Source organism: Haemorhous mexicanus, chromosome 12 (genome assembly GCF_027477595.1).
Source record: "Haemorhous mexicanus isolate bHaeMex1 chromosome 12, bHaeMex1.pri, whole genome shotgun sequence".
NCBI lineage: Eukaryota > Metazoa > Chordata > Aves > Passeriformes > Fringillidae > Haemorhous > Haemorhous mexicanus.
In genome coordinates, this window is record NC_082352.1 from 16,228,941 (window position 1) to 16,243,068 (window position 14,128).

At 47.4% G+C, this 14,128-nt stretch overlaps 1 protein-coding gene across 3 annotated transcripts in view; it reads right to left on the reverse strand.

Annotated features, from left to right (window-relative positions):
- Window positions 1-14,128, reverse strand: part of NLRC5 (NLR family CARD domain containing 5) — a 34,081-nt gene that overhangs the window by 18,592 nt on the left and 1,361 nt on the right. For all 3 annotated transcript variants that reach the window (XM_059857344.1, XM_059857345.1, XM_059857343.1), the window contains 16 exons: window positions 13,005-13,154; window positions 11,853-12,153; window positions 10,470-10,532; window positions 9,259-9,324; window positions 7,084-8,833; window positions 6,625-6,708; window positions 6,190-6,273; window positions 6,030-6,113; window positions 4,448-4,537; window positions 3,520-3,570; window positions 3,119-3,184; window positions 2,828-2,911; window positions 2,416-2,499; window positions 2,189-2,278; window positions 1,267-1,332; window positions 119-196 (listed from right to left, as the gene is read on the reverse strand). In XM_059857344.1, the coding sequence (XP_059713327.1) occupies window positions 119-196; window positions 1,267-1,332; window positions 2,189-2,278; window positions 2,416-2,499; window positions 2,828-2,911; window positions 3,119-3,184; window positions 3,520-3,570; window positions 4,448-4,537; window positions 6,030-6,113; window positions 6,190-6,273; window positions 6,625-6,708; window positions 7,084-8,833; window positions 9,259-9,324; window positions 10,470-10,532; window positions 11,853-12,153; window positions 13,005-13,010 (3,047 nt within the window). In that variant the 5' untranslated portion in view covers window positions 13,011-13,154. The remainder of the gene's footprint in view (window positions 1-118; window positions 197-1,266; window positions 1,333-2,188; window positions 2,279-2,415; window positions 2,500-2,827; window positions 2,912-3,118; window positions 3,185-3,519; window positions 3,571-4,447; window positions 4,538-6,029; window positions 6,114-6,189; window positions 6,274-6,624; window positions 6,709-7,083; window positions 8,834-9,258; window positions 9,325-10,469; window positions 10,533-11,852; window positions 12,154-13,004; window positions 13,155-14,128) is intronic.

Sequence of the window (14,128 nt, forward strand, 5' to 3'; positions counted from 1 at the left end):
CCTGGCAGCTGGGAGATCCCCAGGTCTCTTGTGATTCACCTCTTGGAGATGCAGGATGCACTGGAAAGAGGACCCAGAGATGGGACATGCAAGGACACAATGAAAACTGGCAGGGTACCTGATTTTTTGGGAGGTGGCTGGTGTCTGGCTTTCCTCCCCATGCTGTTGGTCAGCAGTAGAGAACACAGGCTCTTCCCTAAGTGAGCACAAAAGCAGACAAAAGTGAAACTTTTCTTCTTTAGCAGTTTGGCAGATCCCTGGGGCCACCCTGGCTCCAGCCTGTATCTTGCCAATTGCAAGCTCTCCTTTTCTACCCAAATATCTGAGCATGCAGGCAACTGGAGAAAAGGGGAAAGAGATATTTCTATCTAAGTTTGATGGAGAATTCAGCTTATGCTGAATTTAGCTTTTGCCTAAATAAGTTTTGTGAAGAGCCTGTACAAAAATCTGACTATTCATAATTAAATGGAACTGTCTATGACTAACTAAACTGTAACACTGTTACTAAAAGCTACAATTATAAACAGTAAAACTATAACTAAATCTGACTATTCATAACTAAATGCAAATGCAAAACCTAAAATATCAGAGTTTGAAATGCCACCTGGTGCCTTAAAGGAGCCCACAGACTGCCTGTCTCAGGCTGTCACTCTCTCTCAAGCACAAGCACCAAGCTGTGCCTGCAAGAGTGCTGCTGTTTCTCTCTGGCTAAGAGGTGGAATTCCATGGGAAATGCTATTTTACAGTGAGCTCAGTCCACAGACAACAAGGGTAGAAAGAGTGAACCTGAAATTCCAGGAGCAACAGGAAACCATTTCTTGGTCAAAACCTTCAGGCTGAGCTGTTTTAACCAAAATTTTCTGAGGGGAAAACTTAAACTCCAAACATCTCATGATTTAGGAGCACCATGATCCAGAATGCATAGTGTTCTGAGCTGCAGGGATCTGTGAATCTTTTCAGAATTTGGTGTGGCATTCACTGGTTTTTTACCCTCACAATGATCAGATAGCATGGGTGTCACTAAACAGCCTGCTCTGCTTAGGATGCTGTGGGATGAAACGTGCTCTAGAGACAGAAAACACTACAGAAGGCAGTGACAATTTTTCAAGAGGCTGAGAAAGCCAGGAGACAGCTCCACATTTAGATTTGGGGGTGGGGTGGGAGGCAGGAACTGCTGTGGAGTGGAGTGTTACCCTTGGTACCTAGACAGGATGCAGGAACTAAACAGGACGCTGAGATAACACCATTTGTGCACACACAGCCTACCTAGGAGGAAGGGAAGCAAACCCCCAGTCTTCTCTAAACCTCAGGACTGCAGTGTCAGAACAAAGGCTGTGAAGAAGAGAAGTAATCCATCAGTGTCATGGTTTGGTTATTTACAGGACTTCTTGTTTGGTTTTGTTCTGCAAAACTCTGGTGACACCAATCACTTGTGCTTAAAACACTCCCAAAGCAAGAAGAAATAATCTCCATCAGTTTTAAACTCTGGTTGGATGAAATTATGCAGTATCTGGTGATCCAGTTCCTCTGAATCACAAGACAAAGCACAGACAAAATTGCTGTACTAGAGCCTGTTCTCAAGTGAAAGTAACAGAGGAGAAAGAGCTTCCAGGTCTGCTCCAGGAGGTGTCACCAGATCTCACAGTCTGCAGAGATCCTGCCTCCAAAACTTCCCAAGGCTGGGAGCAAGGAAGCATTTTAAAACACCCCATGCATGAAAGGACAGCCAGGTTTGCAAGGACTCAAATTGTGGTTGATGGCCTGTTGTCATCTTATTGCAAAAGCTCCAAAGCTTCTCAGTGACTTCTCATGGGCAGCTCCTCACAGCACTGACTTCTTCTCACAGCACAGCAAACAAACTCCAGCTCTCCTCTGGAGGAGCCAACCCACCCTTTTATTGCACTCATCTGGGGCCTGTTAAGGGCAGTTCCTAAGCCTTGGTCATCAGTACAGCTGCAGCTCCTCAGGGCTGAGATTGCCTTCTGCACTGTCGCTGCTCTCTTACCTTCCATCCCCCACCATGGCCCTGGTGCAATCAGCTCCCAGCAATGTCACCAGGGGCAGTGACCACCTTGGGACATGCTCTTCACCCACCCCACGCCTGAGGTGACCCAACAAAAGCCTCAGAATACAACTCCCAGGCTTGGACACTGGGATTAACCCCAGGCATGGTTCCAGACCCACATACCTGACCTGCACCTCCATCACCTTCTGGCAGGTATTTACTGACTTCAGCAGGCTGCACATGCCAGGGACAGAGAGGTGGTTTTGACTGAGACTGAGAAAGGAAAAGGCAATTAGCTGGTCCCTGAAACCCCACAGGATGCCCTGAGAAGCAGCTGCCAGTGCTGTGCATGCTTGGAGCCATTTCCCTTCAGAAGAGGGCAGGCTGGCTTTGTACAAGGCAACACTTACTTCAGCTGCTTTGAAATCGATATACAGGGGAGGCTTTCCAGCAGACAGCTGCAGCCTTCATCTCCCAGCTTGTTGCCTGATAAACTGAAGCATTTTCCAGTTAGTGGGGACTGATTGGAACAGCAAAAACAAAGCCCTCAAAACCTGCTTGCTTTCCCTTTCCTACAGTCCCTTGCCAGGACTGCTCTTCTGTCTCAGATCAATCTTCCCTGCTTGTTTTTGCATCAATCAACTTCAGACAAAAAGCTTTAGCCCTTGGCTGACATGATCCATGTTTTAGACCCAAACCATCTTTAGAAAATCTACGATCTTTAAGGCCCTTTCCAACCCAAACCAGTGTGTGATCCTGTGATCCCCTGCTCCCACACCACCTGCCTACAGCCACTCAACAGGAAGGAAAGGAGGCACTCACTCCACTTCAGAGAGACAGGGACAGCTCTGGAGAATGGCCACAATCATCTTGGCATGCTGGGAAAGCAGCCTGTGATCCTGCAAGCTGTGAACAGGAAGGTTTGGTGAGTAGTGAGCTGGACAGGATTTCTATTGTCAGTTTTATTTACTGATTCAGGTTTATTTCAAGCTTTTCCACATGTGGAAGTATCCTCTGTCCTTAAGGATGAACGCATCTGCTTCTCTGGCCCTTCCATAGTACCTGCCATCTGCAAATCACATGCACCAGCAGGACTCTTATATCCACTCTTACCATAAATTCACAGGTCTAGTTGGAATTATGTGTTCCTTATCCTCTTCCAACTTCAAATCCGGAGATCTGCAAACAAGCAAAATATTTGGCTTTTAATATGCTTTCATGAGCTATCTGACAGCTTGGGTGCCAGTGAATATTTCCCAGCAGAAACCACCAGGTCTGTGCTCTGTGTCTTTCAGTTTTGCAATAGAACCATGGCACCTCAAGCTTACCCAGGCTCTGAGGAGCTGCTTTTGTGGAACTGGCTGTGGGTGCACACCCAGCTATTTCTGGTTACATTTCCCATTGCTCAGGCAGATGCAAGGGCAGTGGGCACCAGCTGTGCTGGCATTGTGGTTTATGGTGACACTTCAATCAGCACAACTGAACGCAGCGAAACCACAAGTGCAGTGTCTCACCTTTGGGCTCTCCCAGACGTGCCAGAAAAATAAATAACCATGGTGTCTCCCCTGAAAAAGAGATCCAGGTCAGTATTAGGGAAGAGCTGGAAGGATGCCATTTGTTTAGCAGAGGTGTTTGGTAAGGACCAAAGCTGTTCCCTGGATGCTGAGGAGAGCCTTGACATCTCACTGGCCCAGCCAGGCAGCAGCCACGTGCTCAGAGGGCACAGGAGACTCCACTCAGTGCCAAAGGACACCTCTGAGCTGGGGCTGCAGTGCACATGAGACAGTCTGAAAATGATTGGGCCAGGACTTTTTTCAGGACTTTTTTTTTTTTGCAAGACCAGAAGTTTGTTGGAAAGAGATTCAGTAGGAACTCCCTTCCAGCAAGAAAATCAAGAAAAAGCCATATGTAATTTGAGCAATTTGAGTTACACCAGGGATTACTTTGGCCTGTTAAACTTAGAACATAAGACAACCACAAGAGCCAGGATGATTTAAAAAATCTACCCCTTTGTCATCCCAAACACACAAAAACCCCAAAGCCTGTAGTTTAAAGGAGTGCAGAGCTAGAGCTAAATTCACACATTTTCACTAAACTTCGCTGACTGATAGCAAATTTATGCTAGTTAGTAAAGAATTTCCTTTCTGATATATTGCAGAGCTTAGTTTAAATTTTAAGAGTTTAAATTCTGTTGTACAACAAGAATTTCACACCCTGCAAATGGTTTTATAGACCAAGGATAAAAAGTCCTATTAAAAATACAAAGAGGAAGTAGTAGTATGATGAATTTACATTTAGTTTCCAATAGAAAAGAAAAAAGGAGTTAAACTGCTTTTTGTTCACTTCAATTAGCCAACAGTTAAGCTGAAAAAATGTCCATTCAAAGTCAGCATCTAAAGAGACAACCTACTTGCTTTTGTAAGAGCTCCCTTGTATTGATACCTGGCACAGAGTTCAGTAACATTTGGACACACGATGCCTTCCTTTGCCAAACTGAGAACAGCATTCAAGGAAAGATGGTTGTTGCTCAGGCTGTGAACATGAGGGAAAACAGAAGCTCAGCTGCTGGACCCCACAGTATGTTCTTTTGTTACACAAAAGCCCTCTGCTCGTTTCCCCAAACATTCTGAAGCACACGATCTTTTAATGAGGGTATTTCTCAAAAACTGCTGAAATTTCCATCTAGGACTCAACAAAAGCATTTTCAGATTTTTATCAGTTCTTTCTCTGCAAGCTGTAGCTCCCATGAATTTAGAATCAATGACAACTCTTCCATGTGCAGCAGAATGATCACTAACCAGTTTGGGGTTAGTTAGTGGAGGCAGTCCACACCTTCATGAGTCTGATCCACAGTGCAGTTCAATTCCCACTACAGCAAATCCAATTTAATTATGGCTTATTAAAGCAGGGAGGCCTGAACACAATCCTCCAGCCTCTGAGGGTTTATTCTTTAATTGCACATTTGTTCTGTTTCATTACTTGTTGGACCTCATTAGATGTGAAACACAAGATCTTGCTGCTACAAATCCTCAGCTTGTTCTCAGGGCCACGGGGCACCACTCCTGGGAGCCTGGAAGGAGCCATCCCTGAGAACAGCACTGTGTGTGTACTGGAGATGGGTGAGGCAGTGGGGATTACAAATGACACTGTTTTCCTGCCTTTTCTGCTCCCTGGGGCTGTCTGGCATTCCCTACAAGCTTTTATCCAGCATGCCCAAGAAAGCAAGAGCAGCAGGTACATTGCTCCTTTCCTCCCTCCTTCTGCCGTGCTTTTAAACACTTCTGACCACACTGAAAAGCCAGTGATTAATTCCTGGGGGGATCCACCAATGACTGCAGGTATTTTGGGTTCAGCTGCTTGCACCTGAGGGTGTGTGGAAGACCTTTAAAGGCAGAGTCTGTGCCTTTCAGCTGGGGTGGGCAGGTAGTGACTGACTCCATGGCTTTGTGGCTATCCCTGTCCTCTCACACCAACTACACTCAGACTCCAGCACTCACAGCAGCTCTGCTGCTGCTTCAACTGCCCCTGGCAGCTCTTCAGAGGCTTTAAATCCCTTCAGCCAGGCTGGTTCTCTCCACCTAAAAAGCTGCAGATCCATGCTGGGAGTTTTGCTGACTGTCTGTCCCTCTCAGCCAGCTCTGGACGGCCACAGGAGCTTTAGAAGGAGCAGCACAGGAGAAAAGGGCTGTGGAAAGGCTGGGAAGACTCTGATGGAGCCATCCTCCCTAAATCACAGTGAGATACCTCAACCTGAACCTCACCAAGGGGAAGAGAAGAGGAGAAGTCAAGCTAGGCACTGAGCTGAGCACATGCCCTGTAATTCCTGGAGAGGTGTCAGTGGTGCCAGGGCTCCCTTGGGATGATTTTAAAAGAATTAGAAAAGAACTGTGAGGCTGAGCCTATCTCAAACTGAGTCCAGCACAGCCCTGCTGACACTTAAACATCTGTGCCTCAGCTTGGTGCCCCACAGCTCTGTGCAATGCCTGGCTTCACAGTAGCCAAGGTTTAAGCCATTTTTACTCACTCTACTTTCTTCAGCTTTTCCATTTTGGAAAACAGGTCCATCACCCTCTTCACTTCTGGATCCCGTATCCGATTGCCCTGCAAGCTGCACAGGATTCACCCCCATTAGTATCCCAGGGAAGGAATGGCTGATTTGCTGGTCATTGCCACAGCACACTCACTTTATTTCCTCAAGCTGGAGGCACTGTGATGCAGCCTGGACCAAGTCAGTCATCCCCTCAGCTGTGATGCTCCCACCTGTCAGCCTGGAAAGGGAAAGGATCACTCAAACCAAGCAAAGGGAGGACTAGAATCCCCTGCAGCACGTGGCAAGCCTGTCTCAGACCCTGGCCTGCACCATGTGCCCACCACACAGACAAAGAGGCAGCAGCCTGGCTCTGCCACCTGAACCAGCTGCATACTCCTTTTCCAGCAGAGCAACACAACACTGCTCTTGGTGCCAGCATAAAGCAAGAGCCACAGGTGTCTGTGCTGCTCTGTGTGGCACTGTACCCTCACACCCTGCACAGAACAGATCAGCCTGGGGTGAGCCAAAGTCACTGAGGAGAGGACAGACAGGAAGGGAGAAGGCACTGGTGCTACACGCAAAGACTTACTCTAGTTTCTTCAGGCTCCCCATTCCTTGTAAGCCCTTTGAAAGAGCAGCAGCAAAGTCATCACCACATCTCCTGCTACGAAAGCTAAAATGTGAAGAAAAGGGGAAAGACAAACGCACCAAAAGCTGATATTTTCATTTGCTTGCAGGATTCACCCTTCCTTCATATTGAAAAGAAATGCCTATCATCTTCCCTCTCATCTACTGCATTAACTACCCTGTTGTTCACCTTAATCAAAACGGAAAAACAAACAAAAATATAGCCACAATGGATTTATCACCTTATCATCCTTCAATCACTCATAAATTCATTATTTCATACACTTCTGTGGTACTGAAGTTATGCTGTTCAGATCAAATTTTCTCACATCATCTCTCTTTCTGTTCTAGAACAACCTTGAGGTTTGACCTTCCAATCCCTTCTCCCCAGCCAGCAGCTCACAGCACTCACTGTGTTTACCTTAAGTGTTCCACATTTTTACAGCCAGCCAGAACCTCCAAACATTCAGTGTCCACCAGACATCCTGCAAAATCCAAGCAAATCAAATCCTGGCCCGAGTTTATGACAAAAACCAAAGCCGACATGTCCAGCGTTGTCAGTCTGAAGTTTTTAAACTCATACTTGAAATTCAGCAGGCTCCCAATGTGCTGGGCTACCTCGAGGTTTTGTGTTTCAAAGGTGCAGTGGCAGAGCTCAAGGACCTTAGGCCCTGACAGATGAGTGGCTGCCAGTTTCCTGAGAGACTGCAGGATCACATCCTGCTTTTCCTGCACCCAAGCTTCATCTTGCTCTGCCAGCAGCATGAGGAATGTCCTGCACTCTCTTGACGACAAGCCCGAGAGAAATATGTGAAAACTCTCCATAAACTCAGTCTTTGTCTCATTCTTTAAAGTCCACTTTGACTTCAAGAAGAACTTCTTCTTTAGGTAGTTCTTGTCCACCCTCCTACTCACCATGAGACACAGTGCTGCAAAAAACTCCTGCAAGCTCAAGTGCACGAAGGCATAGCCAGCCTCTGGGCAAGTGCCACTCGTCTTCACCTCAAAGACAGTCAGCAATCCATGCAAGGAAGCAAATTCCTTCACGTCCTCAGGAATATCATGGACATAAAATACAAGTTTCTTCTCTTCCAGGCCTCTCAGTGCAAGGTCAAACAGACCCAAAATGGCCTTTCTGTTACAGTTCACCTGAGTCTCCTCATCACCTGCACAGTCTCCTTGCTGCTTGTTCAGGAAGATGAGAAACATTTTGATATAAAACTGTGTCATAGTCTGAGGAAGCTCCACGCTCATCTGGTGTTTGAGGAACAGATACTCCAAGCAGATGCACACAATGTTACACAGAGCAGGGATGAGGCACATGCTGAGGAGTTTGGTGTTGTTCTTCACGTGAGCAATAGCTCGTTCTCTGAATGAATGCTGACGAAAATAGTGGCTAACATATTCCTCAACCTTTCTATGGTCAAATCCCCAAATTTCTGCCAACACACTTACTGTGTATAATAAGAAGTCAGGCAGCCTCTTAGGGCGGCTGGTGACCAACACTGTGCAACCAGGCAGGAGGTTCCCATGACAGAGGTCTGCAAAGAGCTGGGATATGGACAGAGGGCTGGTAAGAGCTGGGCCTCTCTTAGAGGAGGATGGCACGTCCATGCTGGCTGCAAACTCATCCAGCCCATCAAAGATGATCAGTGTCTGGTGGGCATTCTCCAGGACGCCCTGGAACACGGCGTCAGGGCTGTCCTCTGGCTGAAGGAACATGTCAAACAAAAGCTCCTTCAGGGTCAATTTCCTCTTTAACAAATTCAGCTGCCGAAACTCAAACAGGAAAGTGAAGAGAAACTGATGTAGGACACCTTCTGCCCATTTCTGACAAATCCTGTGCATTAGCCTGGTCTTGCCTATACCTGGTTTCCCAAACAAAAAGATCACCTTGGTCGTGTGTGCCGGGGCCTCGCTGCACAGCAGATCCGACACTTTCACAGCTGTATCTGCACATTCTTCTGCCTCAGGAGCACCTGCCAGGCCCTCTGGGGGTTTCTCTGTTCTCTCTTTTAAGCGAGGGGCTTTGCTCTGATGAATGACAACGTTGACAAAGGTTTGGTTGAAAGGCAGTGGCTGTGTTTGCTTCTGTGCTTCTGCTGCTCTCCTGCTCCCGTATCTCTGGCGGATGGAATTGATGAGGAGATGCCTGTACTTCACACATGCATCTAAGAGAGAACACAACAGAGGGGGTATGAGGGTGAAAAAGTTAGTTGTGAGTCACAACAGATCCAAAATACTACCACTTCTGGACAGAGAAACAATGGCCCTGATCAGAGGTTGCTGGGTAGAAATGACAAACTTTGAGCTCCCGAAAACAACACATAACTCTTACTAATTTTTCACAGGGGCCAAAGAAGAACATTCAGGAAAAGGGTGAGACAGCTTTATATGAAAACTAAATCTCACTATCTCTAAGATGAGAATTAGGTATCTGCGTATTATGCATATTATTCCCTGTTCACCAGCTACCTTGTCACCCATGCTGGCCTCTTAACACTGGAAGCTGATTTCCTGGCTGTTTCTGCAGGGATGTTAAATAGGTCCTTCCCTCAGAGGGAAGCCCAGCACAGCTTCTGGAATATCCACATACCCAGTCGTCGCTGTTTGGCATCTTTGTCACTCCCAGAGCTGCTGCAACGGCGAGGGCGAGCAGAGCCTGGAAATGGAGGGGTCAGAACCACGTCAAAAGAACATTTTGAATGGCAGCATGTTAAAGCTGGGCAAGACTCTCCAGCAAAGCATCTGGGGAGCTGAAGAGAAAAAACTGGACAGACCAAACTATTGTAAACTCTGGCTGAGATTACAGAATTGCTTCTTCTGAGCTGGGCCACAAGCACCTCACTGGTGAGCCTTTTTGCAGGCTGGATGAGGCACCTGCCTGGCTTAGAACAGAGGAACTGCTTTGATGTCCTGGGGAACATGGCAGGGAATATCTGTGCCTGGGGAATGCAGGGCCCACAGATTCCCGGGGCTGTTTATGGTGGTTCAGTTCCCATTTTCTCATGGTGGACTGTCAGATGGAAAGAATGGACAGAGCTGAGAGAGGCACGTGTCTTTCTTAACTGGTCTTAGTAACTTTCAGCACTATTTTCAAATTTCCATTCCACCAGCAACTGGCGAGATGGACTCACTAGGACACACAGCAGCTGGCAGCAGTCTGAATGCAGAACAAAGGTCACTTTTTCTTCTCTTTTTCAACATCTTAAACCTGCACATGACACACAGGACAGCCATGTGACATCTGCAGTGCTGTGACTCAGAAGTCTCTGAGCATAAAGCAGAGGCAAAAGTCTCTTTGTGACCTGCACCAGCTGGGAAAGTCTCAGTTCCAAATGCACCCCTGAAGAAAACACCACTATCTGCTCTCTTAAGCTCCTGTTCTGATAACTCTGCAGTGGTTTCTGCTTGATCAACACCGGAATAGTTTTTCTGCTCTTCCTTTAACAGCCAAACCAACTTCTTCCACCCCGCAATGAGCTGACCAGAGCATAAGTGCAAAAAGCATGGGTTTTGTAGAGTGGGTGGGAGGTTCCTGCAGAGAAACTAAAAGGAGTGAGTTCCTTAGCAGGGGGCCAGCAAAGCTTTTCTGAAATTCAGGGAGAGAAAACAAAATCAGGGGAGGTTCTCGTGCAAAGCACCAAGAACAGAACAATGAAATGTCAAGTTGCAGTGGCTTCTCCACACCTTGCCAGTGCTGAGGGTCAATACCTGGGACATTTGGACATTTGGAGCCCTGCCCAGGCCATGAGCAGAGAAGAAAAACCCCAAGAGCACAGTGCCCAGGGTCTGTGCCAGCCTTACCTTTTGGCACAGATGACTGGGCTCTCGTGTCTGTGCCTGATTCTTCTGTCTGGCTGAAGTTACCTAAAGGAGTTGAATGGGAAATTAATTATGGTGAATATGAGGATTCTACTCTGGAAATTTGGAGGGCAGCTGGCCAGAGACAAAGGGAAAGCATTTTGCAACACAGACAGTGGCACAAACCAAGGCTCAGTATAAAGGATGCAAACATCCAGGTTCAAGTCTCCATCTGATCTTCTCCTTCCAGATTACTCTACAGTTAGCTTCACTTTCAAGGCATAACACCAACCTTACTCTCTGATACAAACAAACTCAGAGTATGGGCAGCTCTGGCGGATCTAAAACCACACTGTGGCCCAGAAGGGAAGCCCTACTTTCCCTGCAAAGAAGAGTTTTCTATTAATAAACCACTGGCTGAGTTGGCAGCCCAGTTAAGGGCCTTTTCTGACTCACTGCACTTAAAGCTGCCCCAAAACCCCCTCAGCATAACCAGAAGCAGTTCACCCTCAGAAGGATTAGTGATGCTAAGCTGTTACTACAAAAGTTAAACCAGTATAAGCCAGCTCCTTAAAAGACATCTTTTATGATATGTCACAGTATCAAAAGGCTGAAAACTGTTTCAGCTTCAGTCCTGAGAGAAATGCCACACCAATCCACATTCCCTGATGGTTGTCTGGTCTTTGCCCTGTTTCATCTCAGCCAAAATAGCTGCTGCTGCTGCTGCTGCTGCACTTGGCTACAAAGGTTGCATCCACCCAAGTGATGCAACCAACATCACAAGAGAGTTACCACAAGCAGAATGTGAAAGTACCATTGGGAAGGACTCATTGTGTAAGACTTCCTGCAGAAGAGAATTGTTGATCACTAGATAAAGCAACCCACTAAAGGAGAGGCACAGCTTATCTGGCCCCACAGGCCCTCACAGGGCAGAGGGTGTGCACACTGTGTGCAGTCTGCAAGATGACACACACTAATGGTCCCCAGGGATCACCTGGTTTTCTCTAAAGCCACTGCCTCTGCTAACCAGGAATATGGAGAGGTGGTTTTGTGGGGTAATTCTGTGACTTCTGTGTTCCTTGCCTTTCTGGATCAGGAAAAATGTGAAAAAGAGACTGGAGTATTTCTTCCTTCAAATAAATCCATCCAAAAATTGCATCTTAGCTGTATTGGAGGTGGGGGTGTACAATTTTTATTGCTTTTATCTGTTAATGTCAGGGGTTTTACTTGAAATTACATTTCTAAGCCAGAAGTTGTGCTTCCAAGAAAAACAAGGCTATGCCACTGAGGGCACTGGTGGTCCCACTGCCTAGACTGGGTGATGGTGATGGGTGGCCAAGGCATTGGCTGTGTTTGGTCAGGGGAAACTGGCCTGACCTCTCTTACCTTCTCCTGCAGAGCTCATGAGCAGCACCTCCAGATCCAGGGGCAGGTCATACTCCATGCAGACAGACTGTGCAAAGTGCTTCCAGGCAGCAGGACCAGCCTCCTCCAGCAGGCTGAGGAGCACTGAGGTTTTTTCCCTGGGGCTGGTGATGGTGGCCAGGCTGCTCAGGGCTGCCTCGGGCACCAAGCGCTGGGCAGTGCAGAGCAGCCACTCGGGGCACTGGGTGAGGAACTCCACCAGCTGGGGACGGGCTCTGGCTACAGCTGCTGCCAGGTCCAGGTCATCGTGCTGAAATGGGGGCTGGAGGGATCACACAAAGGGCAGCAGTGGGCACAGGAGCAAGAGATGTTCACCCACACAGCCCTGCGTGGCTTGATCAGCTTTTCTACCCCTTGGCCTAGCCTAGAAATTCTTACTTTTACTTCTGAGTTTAGAGTAGAGATCTGAGCCCAGTCATGAGGGTGCAAGGATGGCAGCCCTTGCCTGCCATCACAGTGCCTGACAGCAGGACTGTGAAGGACAGGGGCAATCCATGGGAGTCTCTGGCACCAGCCAGGGAGAAGCTGTTGGCATCTGTATTGCTGCAGTGGCCATCTGCCAAATATAACATCCCAGGCATCTCTCACAAGCACCAGGACCTCGGGGAGGTCAGGGATGTTTTTGTTATTGCTCAAGACTGGTCACACAGCAGCAAGGTTTTCTGCTTCTCATGAATCCTACCAACAAATAGGTTGGGGATGCACAAGGAGCTGGGAGGGAACACAGCCAGGACAGCTGACTTCACATCATGCTCAGAACATAAAGCTGGGGTAAGAAGGAGGAAGGCATGGAGTTAGAGTGATGATGTTTGTCTCCCAGATCACCATTACATGTGATAGAGCCCTGCTTTCCTGGAGATGGCAGAACACCTGCTTGCCCATGAGAAGCTGGGAATTAATTCCTTGTTTTCTTTCCTTGTGTGTGCAGCTTTTGCTTTACTTGTTCAGCTGTACCTCAGTTCACAAGTTTGTGCAAGACCCCCCTGCACAAAGGGCTCAAGCAACTGCTCTTGCTGCTCATTTTGTGGGGATGAACAACCCATTTCTGCTTTGGTGACAACGCCACCTCCATTCCCTCTCCCTTCCCACAAAGCCACACACATGAGCTCCTACCTGCATGGCTGTGTAATCAGTCTCCTTAAAGTTGTCAAGTGCAAAGGTGGCTTCTCCTCCATATTCTGACAGAGAATTGATCTGCTGGAGGCAGTCTCAGAACACAGACACACCCCAACACATGGGACATGCCTCACTTGGTACAGATGCCTGGGAAAAACAACAACAGAGCTTGGTGTAGACATGCCAGGCCATGGCAGTCACGTGGGTCACAAATCTAGGAGCTCTGCCTTTGATCCAAGGCTCAGCTCTGATGCTTTTTTTCTCTTCTCACTCAAACCAGCAGTGACCACAAAGTTTCGACACTTGAGGATTTACACCTGGTCTCATGAAAATGCAGGACTGATCCTTGTGCCCTAGGATGCAGGTGAAGACAGCTCTAGAGGAACACTTTGTGGGAATCACAGCTTTCCTGGTGTCACTGCCTGATTTGACTGGGCTATGCCACTCTGCTGCTGTCAGCCCCTCTGTGGAAGCTGATGCAGAAGCAGCAGCATCTTGCTCAAGTCAGGCAGTCAATTGCACCAGAAAAACTGTGAAAAGCTAATCCTCTGAGACTGCACAGCTCTCACAAAAGTTTCAAGTGTAGGGGGTTGAAAAAGCTGCCAGTGCCAGCTCTCCACCTCTCAGCAGAAAGGTGAAGGGAAATTTCAGCCTGCTCTGCACCTGGCAGTAGTTGTTGTCCAGCCACCTTCCCACAGGGAAATGGAAGAGGAAAGCAGTCACCATCCAATCAACAAACAACAACAGACTTAATAAAGCCATAATAAATGCATACATAAATGAATAAAATCAGCACTGAATGCCAATGAAGACTGAAAGCCATTCAGGCAAAGAGCAGACTCACACACGTCAATGAAAAACTCATATTCAAGATGAAAGCAACAGTGAAATGTTGAATGAAAGCTCAGCCACACTGCACAGCTCCTGTACTACTGCTCTGCTCAAGAATGTTACCTTCAATAAAATACCTCTGATCCCAAAATGAAGCACAAAAACTTCCCAAGAAAAGTCAGGAAACTTTTGAGCCTCGATCCATACCCTTCAAATGCAAAACCATCTTTGACAAACTTTGCAGAACTTGACCTCCTCGAGTTGGCATTTGCACTGCTCCCAGCCACAAA